This window comes from Equus caballus, chromosome 10 (assembly GCF_041296265.1).
Source record: "Equus caballus isolate H_3958 breed thoroughbred chromosome 10, TB-T2T, whole genome shotgun sequence".
Lineage (NCBI taxonomy): Eukaryota > Metazoa > Chordata > Mammalia > Perissodactyla > Equidae > Equus > Equus caballus.
The window spans coordinates 83,234,984-83,250,227 of record NC_091693.1 but is presented as its reverse complement, the minus strand read 5'-3'; the positions used below and the strand labels follow the sequence as shown (position 1 = coordinate 83,250,227).

Below are 15,244 nucleotides of genomic sequence, written 5' to 3'. Positions count from 1 at the left end.
GAAGTGGATGAGGCAGCCTAGAGTGCTCAGTGATCTCATGGGCTCGGCTTCCGTGTGACTCTCCACAACAGGATTCCCCTCACATATTATGTACTACTAATATAGAGCATTTGCAAATTCTATGCCACATTGGATAACACGCCTAAGGAGGTGAAGATGAGGAGAGGAAGGTACTGTCTAACATGGAGAAGCTGTACAGCAGCTAATTTTGTGGAAGGAAAACACAGAAAAAGCATTCTATGAATAGTCCCAAGATGAAGGTTAATCACTCAGCAATTACAAATGCCAGTGTGTAAAAATATTAACAAAATTTTACACCTATTATGAAAGGCAAGAACGTAAAGTTCACACGTGAATGCATTACAGATTAACACCTACTGACAGGTACTAATAAAATAATACGGGCAGATAAATTTATTTCAAGAAAATGATTGGCATTAAGATAAACCATAAGGATAAATAGGGCCTACCTAATTTCCAAATTCTTCTTTCCTGTAACGGACATAAGTTTATTTTAAAATCTTCATTCCACATGTAAACAAAAATATGTGTATCATTGGAAAAACGGACACCTCAACAATGCAGCAATTTTCAAAGGATTTCCTTTATCAGTACAATGAAATATTTTAGAACATGCAGACTCTGTGCGTAGGCTGTGCATCTATCACACACGTATTACATATAACTTCCCACTCTCCAATCCCCACTCAAGAACTCATCAGCCACTTGGAGGTGCAATGTATCAATTCTGTCAGGGGCATCAAGAGTTCAGGACTTACGCTGACAATTCTTTGCACCAACTGCGTCTCCAAAATATCCATCAGCACAGAGCTCACAGTACCGGCCTGTTGTACCTGGCTTACATATCAGACAGGAGCCAGACAAGCTGTCACAGCTGCCAGGGATGGAGAAGTCAAGGTTGTCATTGCATTGGCATGGCTGACATGATCCTCCAGGTACAGAAGGTTGTCCAAAATAGCCTTCTGCACACCTAAGGCGAAAAATTTCATCAATGAGCATGTGGGAAGAACTCAATGAAACCCAGTGGGGGCAATGTTTACATATTTTTCATCGTATCCTCTCCCAGGATGGTACGTTTTGTTTTTAAGTGCTCCTTTTCTCAAATGCAAGGTGATTAAAAAAATGTTTTTCTATAACTAAAGTGTAGATACAAGATGAAATCCTGCCAGCCCCACTAGTAATTATATTTCAGCCAGAAAAGCAGAAAATCTTGTCACTGGCGCTGAAGATGAGACCAAGGCATAATTAAGAAGTCTGCTGCTGGCACACTAGAGGAATCTAGGTCCATGTTGGAAAGCCTTTGTAGTACAACACATCATATGTAGCTAGTCCAATTGGTTGTTTTCTGTACAAATATGTAAGGTTCATATTTTTTGTTGCTGTCGCAGCAAGAGCTTGTTATGAAAAAACAGGCTCAAAAAGGAAATTCAGCTGTGAGAACTCAGAATTTATTAAACGGAAAACTGTGACTCAAAAGATTCTCATTATTATTTAGGTGGGGGCTGAGGGTGTCTCTGCATTAATGATGGGTTTGCATGTATTTGCATATCCAGACAGAGGCAGATTTTCACTGAAGAGTCTTTACTGAGAAGCAGGTATGCCTGCATGCTATGCCATAAGGTGATGCTTAATTGTGCCCACAACTCATAGTAGCAAACTCTAGGTCTTTTTTGTTTTTTAAAGGACTAAATATTATCTCACATGTTATTGAAAAAAAAAAAAAACACCAAGAGTTCGTTTATTTATGAGGCATGGCAGAGAAGATTTTTACAATTATAGAATCAAATTTCCCTTTATCTATATGTTATGTTTTAAAATGCTACTTAATGTTATGGATGCGCAGATATGCCTTCATAGAAAGCACCTATTTGCATTCTGTTCTATCTTCTCTTTCAGTCGCATTTGCTTATGCTTCATTTTAAGCCACACTTGCTAAAGGAGAAACGAAACAGTCCACCTGAAGTCTTACAGTCAGGCCAGCTCTGTTACCTGGGCCATCTTAGCAAAATAGAGTCTTTGGCAGCAAGGGTCAAAACTGAAGGGGAACAAAAACAGAGTGGTAGGATATCATCTCAACAGAACATTACTGTCATGCTCACCTACTCACAGATGTGTAAGTCATTGCGTAGAGAATCTCTACCATTTGAAATAGAAATGGTGTAAATCCAGTACATCACATCAGGATACTTTAATGACTTCATGATTATGGGGCAAAGTCATTAATTTGGTAAGATACATTGATTATTCTAAGTTTCTAGAACATTTAAAGGTGCCATAATAATCTTGTAGAATTAACCTTTTATCATAGTTTTTAAAGTGAGATTACTACTTTTAATTATATTCACAAAATATTTCAGAATTTGTAAAAGTCATTGTATAAATATTTCTTGGAAGAATGCTGCCACCCACAAATATAATTGTTTATTAATTCTCTGTGGTAAATTATGCACTAACCCTTCAGTGCATAAAATTAGCCTCCAGTCCCTTTAGGAGAGGCATTCAATAAAGGTAAGATCTTTTTGAATTTTAACCCAGTTCTTCTTGCCTTACTTGATATTCAGAGGTTATGAGCACATCCACATATATTCACATCTCATTTTGTTTACCATTAAGATGGTGACTTTACTCCACTAGAATAATGATATACAATGATCATTATCACAGCCAACGAAAGCCCATTATTTGCAGCTCACTTTCCTCAAAATGACTTACTGCCCTCAGGAGAGATGGGATTACATAACGAGATCTGGGAATTTTTCTTAACATAGATACCAATTAATAAGCCCCAAATTCTCCTACAATAAAAAGAAAATCTTCAGTCCGAGAGAAAAATAATTACAATTAAATAGAATGACTGAAGAAGAGTCTGTCTTTTACTTTTTGTTGTAGGACATGTAAGGAAACATTGGATACATGATAAACAATTCATATGCCACTTTATTGAAAGTGTGCATTCCGGTTTTATCACTAGTGTATATGTGCGTGTGTGTTTTTATACACAGAGCAGTATTCTAAGAGACTTATAAAAAGTTGCAATAGAAATTGAAAAGTAATTCTAGGGTCAATGAATACAATACTGTTAATCATATAACTATTATCAATAATAGTGTTTTATAGTCTGAGCAATCTAATTAAAATCAATCTAATCCTCTAATTACAATCAGTATAAACCACAGTCCTTTAGACCTTTCCACCTTCTCAGATTTTCACTCCACCAAAATGAACTGTAACCTGAAATCTCAAGTCCTCTCATTTTCATATGCAAGGCAGAATGAAGACAATTTTTAACAGAGTTTATTGGATTCCTTGCTGGAGATAGACATCTTGATATAATAAGGGACATTTCATTTCCACATTTGTTAACTGTTTTCAAATCAAATTGCAATATTTTAGAAAGAGGCCCTTTAAACATAGATGAGACTCCAGATAACATATGGAGTTAAGTAACATGATTGTTTCTATTGATAACTTAGGAACAACTTCAGAGGAAGAGAGAGAAAGAAAATGGCAGAAGTGGAAGTGGAAAGAAACAGCAATGAGAAGAAGGCAACATTGGTGAGACCTTTATCTCACTCTGCTCCATCATGTTTTCAATAACTTTTGGCTAAAATCTGCGGCCTGCATTCCCATTATCTATAGACTGAAAACAATGCTTTAATCTCTGTAAGCGAATTAGAAAAACTCTTGCTTTTTTCCCCTCCCGCTCTTCCTTAAACATCTACTGAGCCCTTTTACATGACACTACTGTAAATAAAGCACAGCCTGTACAGTACAGTCCACAGAGAAGAAAGATACACTGAAAAATGTGCCCATGAACTCCCAGAGATATGCAAATGCTGTTATGGAAGCAGAGATAAGGGCGGCCGACCCAGATCAGCATGAATCAAGGACGCTTTCAGAACGATAGAGCTGAATTTTAAGAATGGAGCAGGGTTAGTCTCAGGTAGAAAAGTGGAAGGGCTGCTGTCTTCCAGTCAGAGGGAACAGCATTGGCAAAGGCACAGAGGAGAGTGGCTACAGTATAAGTCAGTGTGGCTATGCAATAACGCTATATTCTTACAACCTCCCATTTGACCCAATCAGCTAAAGACTGAGGGAGTTTCCCTGCTTATATGGTGCCTTTCTGCAAATTAGAAAAAAGGGCCCTCTCTGGGCATATGCAGAAAAATCAAGAGATAGTGGAAATGGCTGGGCACCCAGACACAGTACAGTAGGCACATTGGCAAGAAGTGGCACGCTGGATTCAGCCCTCAAACTCCCCCTTTGCTGAGTACTTTTGTGCAGTGTACAAACGGCACAACCAAATATGAGCAGCCTTTTGAAACCTCACTTGGAGTCACAATTTTGCTAATGGTACTAGCAAGTAAGTAAACCTATCTTTCTTCTCTTGTTTCTGTAGCCCCATGGTCTGCATCCAGGACTCAAGGGCTCAAGAAGACTCAGACATGAGTAGAAATTCTCGCCAGCATAGTGATCAGATGGCAACTAGACTTGATTCAGTGTCAGACATTTCTGAAGCAGAGAATATCTAAATAGGGCTTTGGAATTAAAATCTAAAAAGGAAAAAGGAACTTCTCTGATCGAAAAATGAATCAAGTGGATAAAATTGTAGGTGAGTTTTCCAAATATTAAGCAATTAGACTGAAGTATCTTCTTCATTTTCAGTGACAATTGTGAAATTAGTCTTAACTTTGACGCCTCTCTCTTCATTTAGGGAGGAGTTGTTAAAAATTGGCCAGCTGGGGAGGAGACAAGATTTCAGGGGTCATGCATAACATTAAGTTTCATGTGGTCTTATGGATCCCGCTGGGTGAAGGTGCCACAGTCTTTTCAAAGGTCTTTCTCCATGAAGTGTGATATGTTGCTGAGGCTGCAAACATTTTGAAAGTAGCTTAGTGCCAAGAAGGGCATGTTCATCAGTATTTAGCTCACTTTTTCCCCCATGTTCTGTTTAATTTCTCTTGATGCTCCGACACCCATCTCTTTTTGCCCTTCAAGACACGGTCTTCTTATTTTTCTATTTTTTTCTGCTCTTGTCCAGATGATAAAAGCCTAGAATCTTGGCAACGTGCCCTGATGAGTACCTCATTCCCTCACCCCCACCTCTCTTTTCTTTCGTTTCAAACATCTCCCAGTCAGAGAAAAGCAGTGGCATTTCAAAGTACAGGTGCTTTAGCCCCAAGCAAAAGTTTCCAAAAAACTGTAACTAGTGTTCTACATGTGCCAGAATATCCATCAACATTTTCTCATATCTTGTTTTGCCATTCTCTCATTCATGATTTGTCTTCATTTCTTCAATTCAAGCAGGAAGGTCTTCTTGTGTTACATGACTGAGAGAAAGGACCTTACTGGGAAGAAAGCAGAAACAGGAAACTTCTGGACTTTAGGCTGTAAAGGTCACCATTTCCATGAATGTCACACTTCCTCCTACAACTCATCCCCAAGCAGAAAATGAGATGGAGTTGGAAAGGCAAATGGAAGAGAAGTGATGAGAGTAGAGATGTTGTTGGGTTCCAGTGTGGAATGACAGCAGCAAAATGAGACCCGTGTCCCCATGAGTGGTATGAAAGCAGTGGAGAGAGATACTAGACCTGAAAGGAAAGGTGATCAGGGGAACAAGAAAAAGGAAGAGCAGAAACACACTCGGGTGAATTACAAAGACTGGTTGGCCCTGCCGTACGCCAATTGCCCAAAACACATACACAGTCTCACACACACACACACACACACACATTCACTCACTCATTCGAGCATTGAAGCCTCTTGCTATTACATAAGCTTGTTAAAACTTTGGTTCAAGCCTGGAAGCTGGGGAGGAGAGAAAAAAACTTAGAGATATGATTGACATACAATATTGCACACGTTTAAGGTATACTTGACTGAGATTGTTTCCAAGCTCCCACAGCTGCTACATATGGAGAATTTGGTCTCAAAATAGAAATTAAATTCAGCTAAAGAATATAAAGTTAGGATTCCTGTCCACCTGAGCTGTAGTCTGAGATGAATTCTTGCTATATAATAAAAGCAAGGGATTTATGGTGACACAAGATTAGAAAGTGCTGAGTAAACAAATTGGACAGATTTCTCCCCTCCAGGACATGTCAGAACTTCTAACTTGCTAATAGATACTTCCCAAACTTATGTGATGACAGAACTCTATTCCAAGGACATCTACAGTTTGGGAAACATCGCTTTAGTTTTCCAGGGCTGAATTGATGTACACGATGTGCATACACTGATTACACCCATCACTTGCAGAATGGTTTTGATTCTAAGATTTTCAGTACAACCAGTATCTCCTTCTTATACTGACCCTTGTTCTCGCCTGCTTCCGTCTCAGCTGCACATCTCAAAAAATATTTCTCTTAATATTTCCGACCCATTTGACTTTTCGGCTCATCTAAATACAGAGAAATGATTACCCCTAAATATTCCTGGAAAACCCTAATCCAAATTCTGGTTGGAAAAAAATATAATATCCCATTTTCTATGTAATAATAGCTTAAGATTATTTTTGACTGAAAAGGCTTGAATTGGAGATAAGATATGCCATTTGTTAAGCTGCATATGCATGTTTCCATCTTTTTAATCAGATTCATAAAGATTTTAGACAGGAAATCATGCTTTCTGTCAGGTATTTCTTTCCTGGTGATTTTTATTATTCAGACTAGAATTCTCTCCCAATACATTCAACCATTTTCACTCCATAAAGATGTGAGCCGCTTAAGGGCAAGGAGGGTATAATGCATCTGTTTATATCCTACATCTAGCCCCATGCCTAGCTCACGGTAGTTGATAAGCAGATGTTTGTTAAATAAAACGTAGGATTTTAAATTATAGATGGTTCAAAAACTCTTGTCTAACATATATAAAAAATACAGAGCATTTAACAAAGCAATATAAATACATCAGGGACCATGCTCACCTAAATAAGTGGATTTAATGGCCTTGTATGACAGAGCAGCTGTCATTTTCCAGTTGCTACAAAAAAGGTTGCCTGTAGTGAGCCAGGGGGGTTAGGCTTTAGATTTGATGTAAATCTGTCTTGGCAATGACGTGTTCTGCTAGTACGGTAAGTAATATAGAGGTGCCCGCCTTTTTTTTTTTTTAACACAATCAAAGATTCTAGTTTCTCAATTGCAAATAAATCCTTTTTTCAGTTCTGTTCTTCCATTACTAATTTACAGATGCTGCCATCCTCACAAATAGTACTTGTTGCTGCTGGGAACTGTCATTGGCATTTTGTCCACAGACTGCTAGTTGCTGGCTAAATTCTCTCTGGGTGACTGGCTTCTGCTTCATTAACATTGTGCACCTTCGTTGAAACAGGGGGGATGGCTGCCAAGAGCACAGGAAAGGATAGGCAAAAACAGCCCTCTGTGGTGTTAGCCTTGGTGACGACGGGTGAAAACAGGTCACTTCTGTCGTCCTTCCCCCTTGCGATGGGGACTGTTTTCAGTGCTAAAACCAGGCAGACATTGTTGTGTCTGCCAATGATGTCAAGGGAGAACTCTGTACCATTTTCATACTGAGACTGAAATGCACAAGAGCTGTTTCTTCAGAAAGGTTTCAGAAGGAAAAATAATGATAAAAATTTCATAAAATAGTATCTACGGTTCTGCAAAGCTACCTAGTAAAATCAACAGGAATTAAAATGCTGGCTTAGAAGGAATTAGAAGAGGATATAAACCATGACAATAAATTACATTTTGTTTCTATTTTCAAATATATTTAAGGTAAATTATGAACCACTTGCTCAACTATGAACTACACATTTAAGCCACATTTTAAGGACAAAAAGCTAATTATGAAAAATAAATGGTGCCAACGTAGACAGTAAGATAAATTTTAAAGTGCATGACTTTCCACTTGAGCAATACTTTCTAGAAAGATTGTAGGCTAATGCTTAATCTTTAAGATTAAAACATTAATCAAACATTCTCTGAGTGAATGGAAATTTATAGAGCAATTTCTAGAGAATAAATAAACTATAAAAATATAATGTATTTGTTTGACAAGTGTGGTGAGAAACTTTATTTCACCTCACCAAGTGCGGTGGCTTTTCTGGGGCAATGCGAAGGATGATAATGCCTGTGGTTTTATAACTCCCAAGGTAGAAATCATTTTGAAAGACACTGTAGTATGTGCTTACCTCTCACAGCGTGGTCCTGTGTACCCAACAGGGCATTTATCACAGATCAATCCAAGACTTCGGTCTAAATGGCATGTCGGGCTAAAGCTACGTTGACGTTGTCAGGGAACAACAGATACAGGGAAGAAACACATACACAAAGTCATTAGCAGCATATTTTCATTTCCCTTCCTCCAGTACTGCTGTGACAAAGGGTCCAGGCTGGTCATTCTCATCTCACAGACAGAGATTAGGGTCTGGCCAATCGAGGATGAAATGACATTGCTATTTCTGCAGACGTGAAGATAGCCCAGTGGAGAGCAATATCCCTGTGATGTGTTATTAACTGACTTGACTGTTCTGGGTCCGCGATCGTCAGTCACAAGTGGGACTGGGCAGTCGCTTTTTAGGGATTCTCGAGGCCTGGCAAAGCACAGCCTCTCATGCTTTCTCTCTAGCCAAAGCCTTTTAAATTTCAAGCAGCCTGAAATCTGTTAAGAGATTTTGGAAAACTCAGTATGTGGTAGTGGAAGTGGTGGTGGTAGCAGTGGTGGTGGTGGGGTTCTTACGTCCAGTGTGGCTACCACAGGTGTGTGTGTGTATGTGTGTGTGTGCAAGTTGTTGCCCATGTGTACTCATGGGCATGCTGTTCACACAGATGGAATCCTCCGAAAAGCTTTCAGGAGAGATCCAGCATACATATCCTGCCTAAATTTATAATAAGACCAAACAAAAACAACCCTGCCATTTCACACCTTCAGGCACGTTCCAAAGTTTACATCTCTCTCTGCACATATTTCCAGTTTGGGTCTGAAGTAAGAGCTGAACGTCAGTCAGGCACCAGTGGAGCATTTCTGCGCTAGCTTTAGCCTTCAACAATGTTCGACTCCGGCCGTACTTCTCTGCCCTGTGAGAGGCACCCCTCACGCGCGAACCTTTACCCTGGGATTGGCACGACAGCTCTCTGAGGAGCCATCAACCATTCTGAATTCTGTGAGTTCTGCTGCTCCACCATTTTAAAAGGAAATGCCCCCAATTAATCTTTCTCTCATTATGTTTCCCCTAAATAGATTTATTTTCTATTATATATGACAGGACAATTCAGTAGAGGCTTACTTGATGGCTAAATGAATTAAAGAGAGAACAACAAATTACGCACTGCAAGGCCTGATCTCGTTCTGCTCCTGACACTTGCATGACTTTGGAGTTCTTTCCTAACTTTTGTGCAGATCAGATCACGGGTGCTATTTTTGAACAATGTTCCGTTGTCTTACTTCATAGCAGTCCTGTAAAGATTTGATAATTCTTTCTCTTTTTTTTGATAGTAGCAAGCTATCAGAACCAAGTAGTCCTATCACTTTAAACATTTCAACTCAGTGGAAAGTCTAAATGAATCTGTTGAGGTAAGGGGGGGAAAGCCTGGTCTAGCATATCTTGACTTTACAATATTATCCAGATAAAAGATTCCGTGTTAAGGGGTTCTGGTGGCTGCCGTGAACACACCCATCGAGGCACACCCAGCCTATGCTCTGTGAGAGGAGAACCATCTTTTAGAGAGCAGGCTGTGGCTTGCCATCCATGATCCAAAATGAGCTCACCATGGGTGATTTTCTTGGCACAAGTGTGAACGGAAAGAAATGGAAAGAAATAGGATTTTCTTAAAAAAGAAGAAGACATAAAAGAGAAGACTAGATTTTGACAAATCTCTAGAATGCGTGAATATCTTCTTTTAAAATTGGCGTTCAATAACCATCTCATCATCTACAGAGAAAATGGCTCTAATTAGAAGATCTAGATTTCCCACCCATGTGGGACCACAGTGATTGAAAGAAAACCATACCAATTAACTTTTTAAATCCCCAATCAGTTTACCATAAGTCTTGTCAAAGGTGCTTCACAAGGCTTCTGACACTTTAAAACTATAAAATGTATTTCAAATTCTTAAATATACCCATGCATCAGTTAAAGCTGACAGAAGTAAAATGCACTCAGTGACAGAAATCAACGGTTTTCAGGAAAAAAAATTAAGCAATACCAATATATTAGCTTTAACTAGCTCTTTTCATTTTCACAGTGCTTTTACAAATAACTTTTTTGCATTTTCACAAAATCCTATGAGCTGGTTGGGGTAGGCATCATTTTTCTTGCCCAAGGTCATAGATAATTTCCAGAAGAATTTAGAATGAGATTCAGGACTTCTGATTTCTAATTCGGTGCTCCCTTCTCCCTGTAGTCAACCAGCATTCAACTCACTGGTAAGAATTAAGTGAGTTTAAACTTTTGGTAATATAAATACTTGACATGGTGCATCTAAATAAAACATCTTCATAAAATAGACCTGTATTTGTGCTTCAATAATCTTCAAACAACATACACAGAGAGTTCACTCCCTTACTGCCATAACTGCAGCTATAGCTATAGAGAAGATGGCATTCAACAACAAAAGTAAAATCAAAATGAGAAATAAACATGTACAATAAAAAATGTCTGTAGAATTTAGATTGGCAAGTACAGCAACTTGACACTTATTTTGGCTAAAATATGAAGCTAACTGTTCTGTGACAGAAAGAGGGGAGTGTCAGATCACGTTGACTTCAAGTGATTCCAAGATTATGTCATTTAACCCTAGTTGGCTAGCTCTACACGGGCAAGGAGAGTGCTCTGCTTCTGGATTATGCACTCCGTGCACCACAGAAGACTCAAGAGATCCCAGAACCACAGGCATTTTCCACAAATAGCAGGAGGAAGAGAAGCTATTGTTGGACTACATAGTAAGAATCTGCACATGGAAATAGTCTTTTTTAAAGAGCTGAACATAGATTTTAATATTTATAATGATCCATTTCTAAGTATGTATATATGAATATGTATGTGAACATATGTATATGAATCTATGTACATGAATATCCACATACAGATACAGTTATCTTTGCTCCAGAAAGAATTTAATTCTACCTATCAAAATATGTACATTAAGATAAAATAATGGAATAAGGTTAAAGAGAAAAAAACTAAAAAATAAGATGAAATCAAGAGTATATTTAGAGTATAAAATGCATACTGTAAAAAATGCTTATATGTACATAATTATATATATGAATATGTTGTAAAGTATGTTCATTTGATAGTAGCAGATCAACATATGGCTTTGAACTTTCTCACAGCCAAAGCAAGAGGGAACTGAATTGCCTCTTGAGATTGCCATGTGATATGAAATAACCACTCCTTTAGTCGCTGCCATAACATTTCCATCTTAACAATTACAGTCAGGGCAGGTCCTTTGTTTGCATATACAATAGGAAAGCAAGACTGCTTTTAACTAATTGTTACCTAGAACGTTGGGTAGGGAAGAGAAACCAAAAAGAGATGAGATGCTGCAAAGTATCAGGGAGGAAACCAGGGGTATGGGTAATGAGAATGTCCACGGAGCAGAGGGCTGAGAAGAAGAAGAGAAAAATGTAGGGGAAACTCATTTATTTCATGATCGTGATTTGGAACACATCAATTTTTAGTTTCTCCGGAAGTTTCTTCTTCTTTCAGTTGAATGACCTCTCTTCTACTTATTCTCAGGAGAACCACTAAGCAAACACATATTTCTTTAATTATTTTCAAATACTATGAAATCTGATTTAATGTCCATAATTGGATCTTGTAATTAGAATTGGGCTATTTTCTACATTTCTCTAAACCTGATTTTCTCATTCTGCAAAATGGGATAATATGATCTACAGGGTAAAGACCTTCATGCTAATAAGATGTGAAAGCAGATATTTAGCATAGTGCAACAATAAATTAGAGCTGCAATTTAATAATACTTTAAAAATTTTTGCCAAAGTATGCTGACTTGTTTAATGTTTAAGGGATTGAGTTACTTATTAAGTAATTAAACGTGCAGTTTCTCACTCTGCTGTAGTCCCTGACATTTGAGTTAGCATAACTGTTGCCAAACTCTAGAGTCATTTCTTACAACAGACATTCACAGTTTGTCTAACATTGAGTTCTATTAAATTTTCTTTTTACTTCTCTTCGATGTCTCTATAATTGTTTCTATTTCTACAGTCCCATCGGAAGAAGCACAGAGAGGTCAATCGGAGTATATGGGTTCTAATATTGGTTCTGCCACAAGCAAGTTGCATGATCACGATCAACGCATTTAATTTGGAGTTTAGTTTTCCCTTCTGGTATTTGGAACTAGTAAGATAGATCATAATCACCCATGTGGACATTAAACAACGTGTAGGAAAGTGCTCTAAAATATCTAACACATTCTAAAATTTCTGAGGAATGTTGTTGAATTGAACATTTCCTTTAATTTACCTTTTATCTTAGAATATTTATGTTTCTCTATTATGAGTACTAATTTTAACAACAATAATTCAGTGTGGTCCCTTGAGTGAGGCAAAAGTCAGCTCTAGAAGTGTTCCATTCTTTCAAAAATGCAAATTTTAGCATTCCTGATACACAAAAAGAGGAAGTGCTATTCACAATGATATTAGTAGACAGACCTTACTGAGGACCTACCCTTGGTCCAGCCTTGGGCCAATGATCTCTCTAATTTTATTATATAACTGATGGAAATCTACGATGATTTTAATAATATTATCTATTCAAACGCATCCTAAGTGTTCAAGGGTAGACAATCCTGTGTCTATTTCATGTCATATTTAATCTATAAGCTGTGTGATGTCAGAAATTCATGAACAAAAAAATTAGAAATGTTTAAATTTTTATTTGCCTCTCTAGTGATAAATTTCACTACCTAGTTACAATCTATAGCTAGAATATATACCTCACCAAGATGAGAAGGCTAAGCAAACAGTGGACACTGTAAATAGTTGATGAAGTTGATATATATGTATAATTTAAATATTACATCCTTGTCTTATTCATACATCATAGTAATTGTACCAATCTATCTCTATCTCCCTACACATTTGATTTATTTAGCAATATTATCTAAGAAATTTGGAGCCAAAATGCTTGTGATCCATAAGATTTATGAGCAGGGATTAAGTAGATAAATCACCAAGGGAAAACTCTCAGTAAGCCTTACACTTCCAGATGAAGGTTGCAGCAACCTTTAGCTGATTTTTTTTTCCTGAATAACCTGTGAAAATTCAAATCCCATCTTCTGAATTATATGTGAATATTCAATCTATTCCTCAGAGTTTCTAACTCACGTTAGAGCAATAATGACTTTTAAAAATAATTTTAAAAATGAGAGCTTCCCTAAGTCGCTAAATGTCCCATTACTTAGGGATCTTTAAAAAAATTTTTAGGTTATTAGATTAAAATGGATTTTTCGCATCACAATTGCACAGCTAAACTGTGTTAATTTTCAAAGTTGTGTTAAATATAAGACTTTACAACTTTGGACACAAACTTCTAAGGGTTTTAAACTAAGTGGATTATCACTGTCCTCTCTACCTATGAAGATACTCTATTAAAAGCTGGAATTCGAAATAGGTTATGACTCATTCCTAATTCTACTTCTAAAGGATAAAATTAAGTAATAATTTAATAATTATTTAGCATAAATGAAAGCACCTTGAAAACTGAAGGATTTTTAAATACTTGGCATAATTGATATTGTTATTATTGAGTTGCCTTTATTTTAAAGAATCAAGATCTGCATAATTATCTCAAATTGCAATACACATACTTTAGGAAATACCATCATTGGACACTGGGACCTCAATCCTTTTGGCACTAACAGATGGTGTTTTAACACTTGCTGACATTCTTTTTTCCTTCAGGAACACAATTAGAACTCGTAATTACTGTAGAAGCAGAGTGAACAGAGAAGGGTGGACCACGAAGGGTTGTAATTACCCAGACACAGTTCTCTCCCTCAGGGCTCCTCTGCATTGATAGGAATGTTGGTCAAAGTTGAGGATAAACCCTTAAGATCTGCATATGTAACCAATCACATAATTCCAAAAATCTAATAGGCTAGCATTCACATGGCCCTCTGAATGGCCAGTTCTGCTGGATTGAGGGCTGTGCCAGTGCCTATGACTTTTGGGCTGAGGACAGCAATGCAAATGAGTGGCCAGATGCAATCCCTCTGTTTTCCTCAGTGAAAGCTAGTGTCAGACAATGAGTTTTGTGTGTGTTGGATGGTTTTGGAGAATTCCATTCAGCCAGAGGGAATGAGCAGATTCTCCACTGTGTGATCTAATTTCACCAGTACACCAGAGGTTTTTGTCATGTGTCATGACATAAGGTTTGTGTCATGTTATGGCCAACACAGGGCTGACTAACCCTTCATTGGGAAGGAATTTAATTTGTTCTCATGTACCATTATTTTCCAGGAGATTTCCCTTTTGCCTTCTTCTTCTCTGACACCCTTGATTGCCAAAGGACCTTCAGTTGTATACCCACCCAGGCTCATGCCCTAAACTCTGGAAATGTTCTAATCACTAATATACATTAACCCAATTTCCCACTTAATTGCTTTTAATATTATCACTTAAAATGCAGTGTATTTTTTAAAGAAATCCTCAGCGTAGACTGCAGAGGACTGAAAAACACATGGACTTTATATTAAAAATTCCAACTCTGATACTTTAATATTTTATGACTCTGAGCAAGTTACTTAATAATATCCTTGTATTGGGCTCACCATGTCCAATCATTATTTTTGGTGCTTTGGGTATTTTAATTTGTACAATTGTCACAACAATCCTCTGAGAGGGTCCTATTATCACAACTAATGAGAAACTTGAGGCACAGAGAGTTTAAGTAACTTTCCTAGAGTCCCACAGCTAGAAAGTGTGGAACTCAGCATTTAAATCAAGGAATTCAAGCTCCAGAATTGCCACTATAATGTTACTTTCCCACTCGGAGTCTTTTTTCTTAATCTGTAAAGTGAGGGTAATAATACCCACATTATCAAGTTGTTTTGAAGGTAAAATAATACTAAATATAGTGTTTGGCATTATGCCTAGAATACAGCCGTCTGCTTTCATTAAATATTAGTCCTTCCTTTTCTTTTCCCATGATGAAGGTGGAAAATTCTAGTGGGGAAGGCTGTTGCAGAGGAAAACAAGGATTTCATGTGGGCTGAAGAGAAGGAAGCATAGCTCCAAT

General features: G+C 37.6%; 1 protein-coding gene across 3 annotated transcripts in view; it reads right to left on the bottom strand.

Annotated features, from left to right (window-relative positions):
• The window catches only part of LAMA2 (laminin subunit alpha 2), a 541,014-nt gene that overhangs the window by 196,879 nt on the left and 328,891 nt on the right, over positions 1-15,244 (bottom strand). For all 3 annotated transcript variants that reach the window (XM_014734836.3, XM_070223794.1, XM_070223795.1), the window contains exons 18-19: positions 8,174-8,260; positions 780-991 (exon numbers count right to left, since the gene is read on the bottom strand). In XM_014734836.3, the coding sequence (XP_014590322.1) occupies positions 780-991; positions 8,174-8,260 (299 nt within the window). The remainder of the gene's footprint in view (positions 1-779; positions 992-8,173; positions 8,261-15,244) is intronic.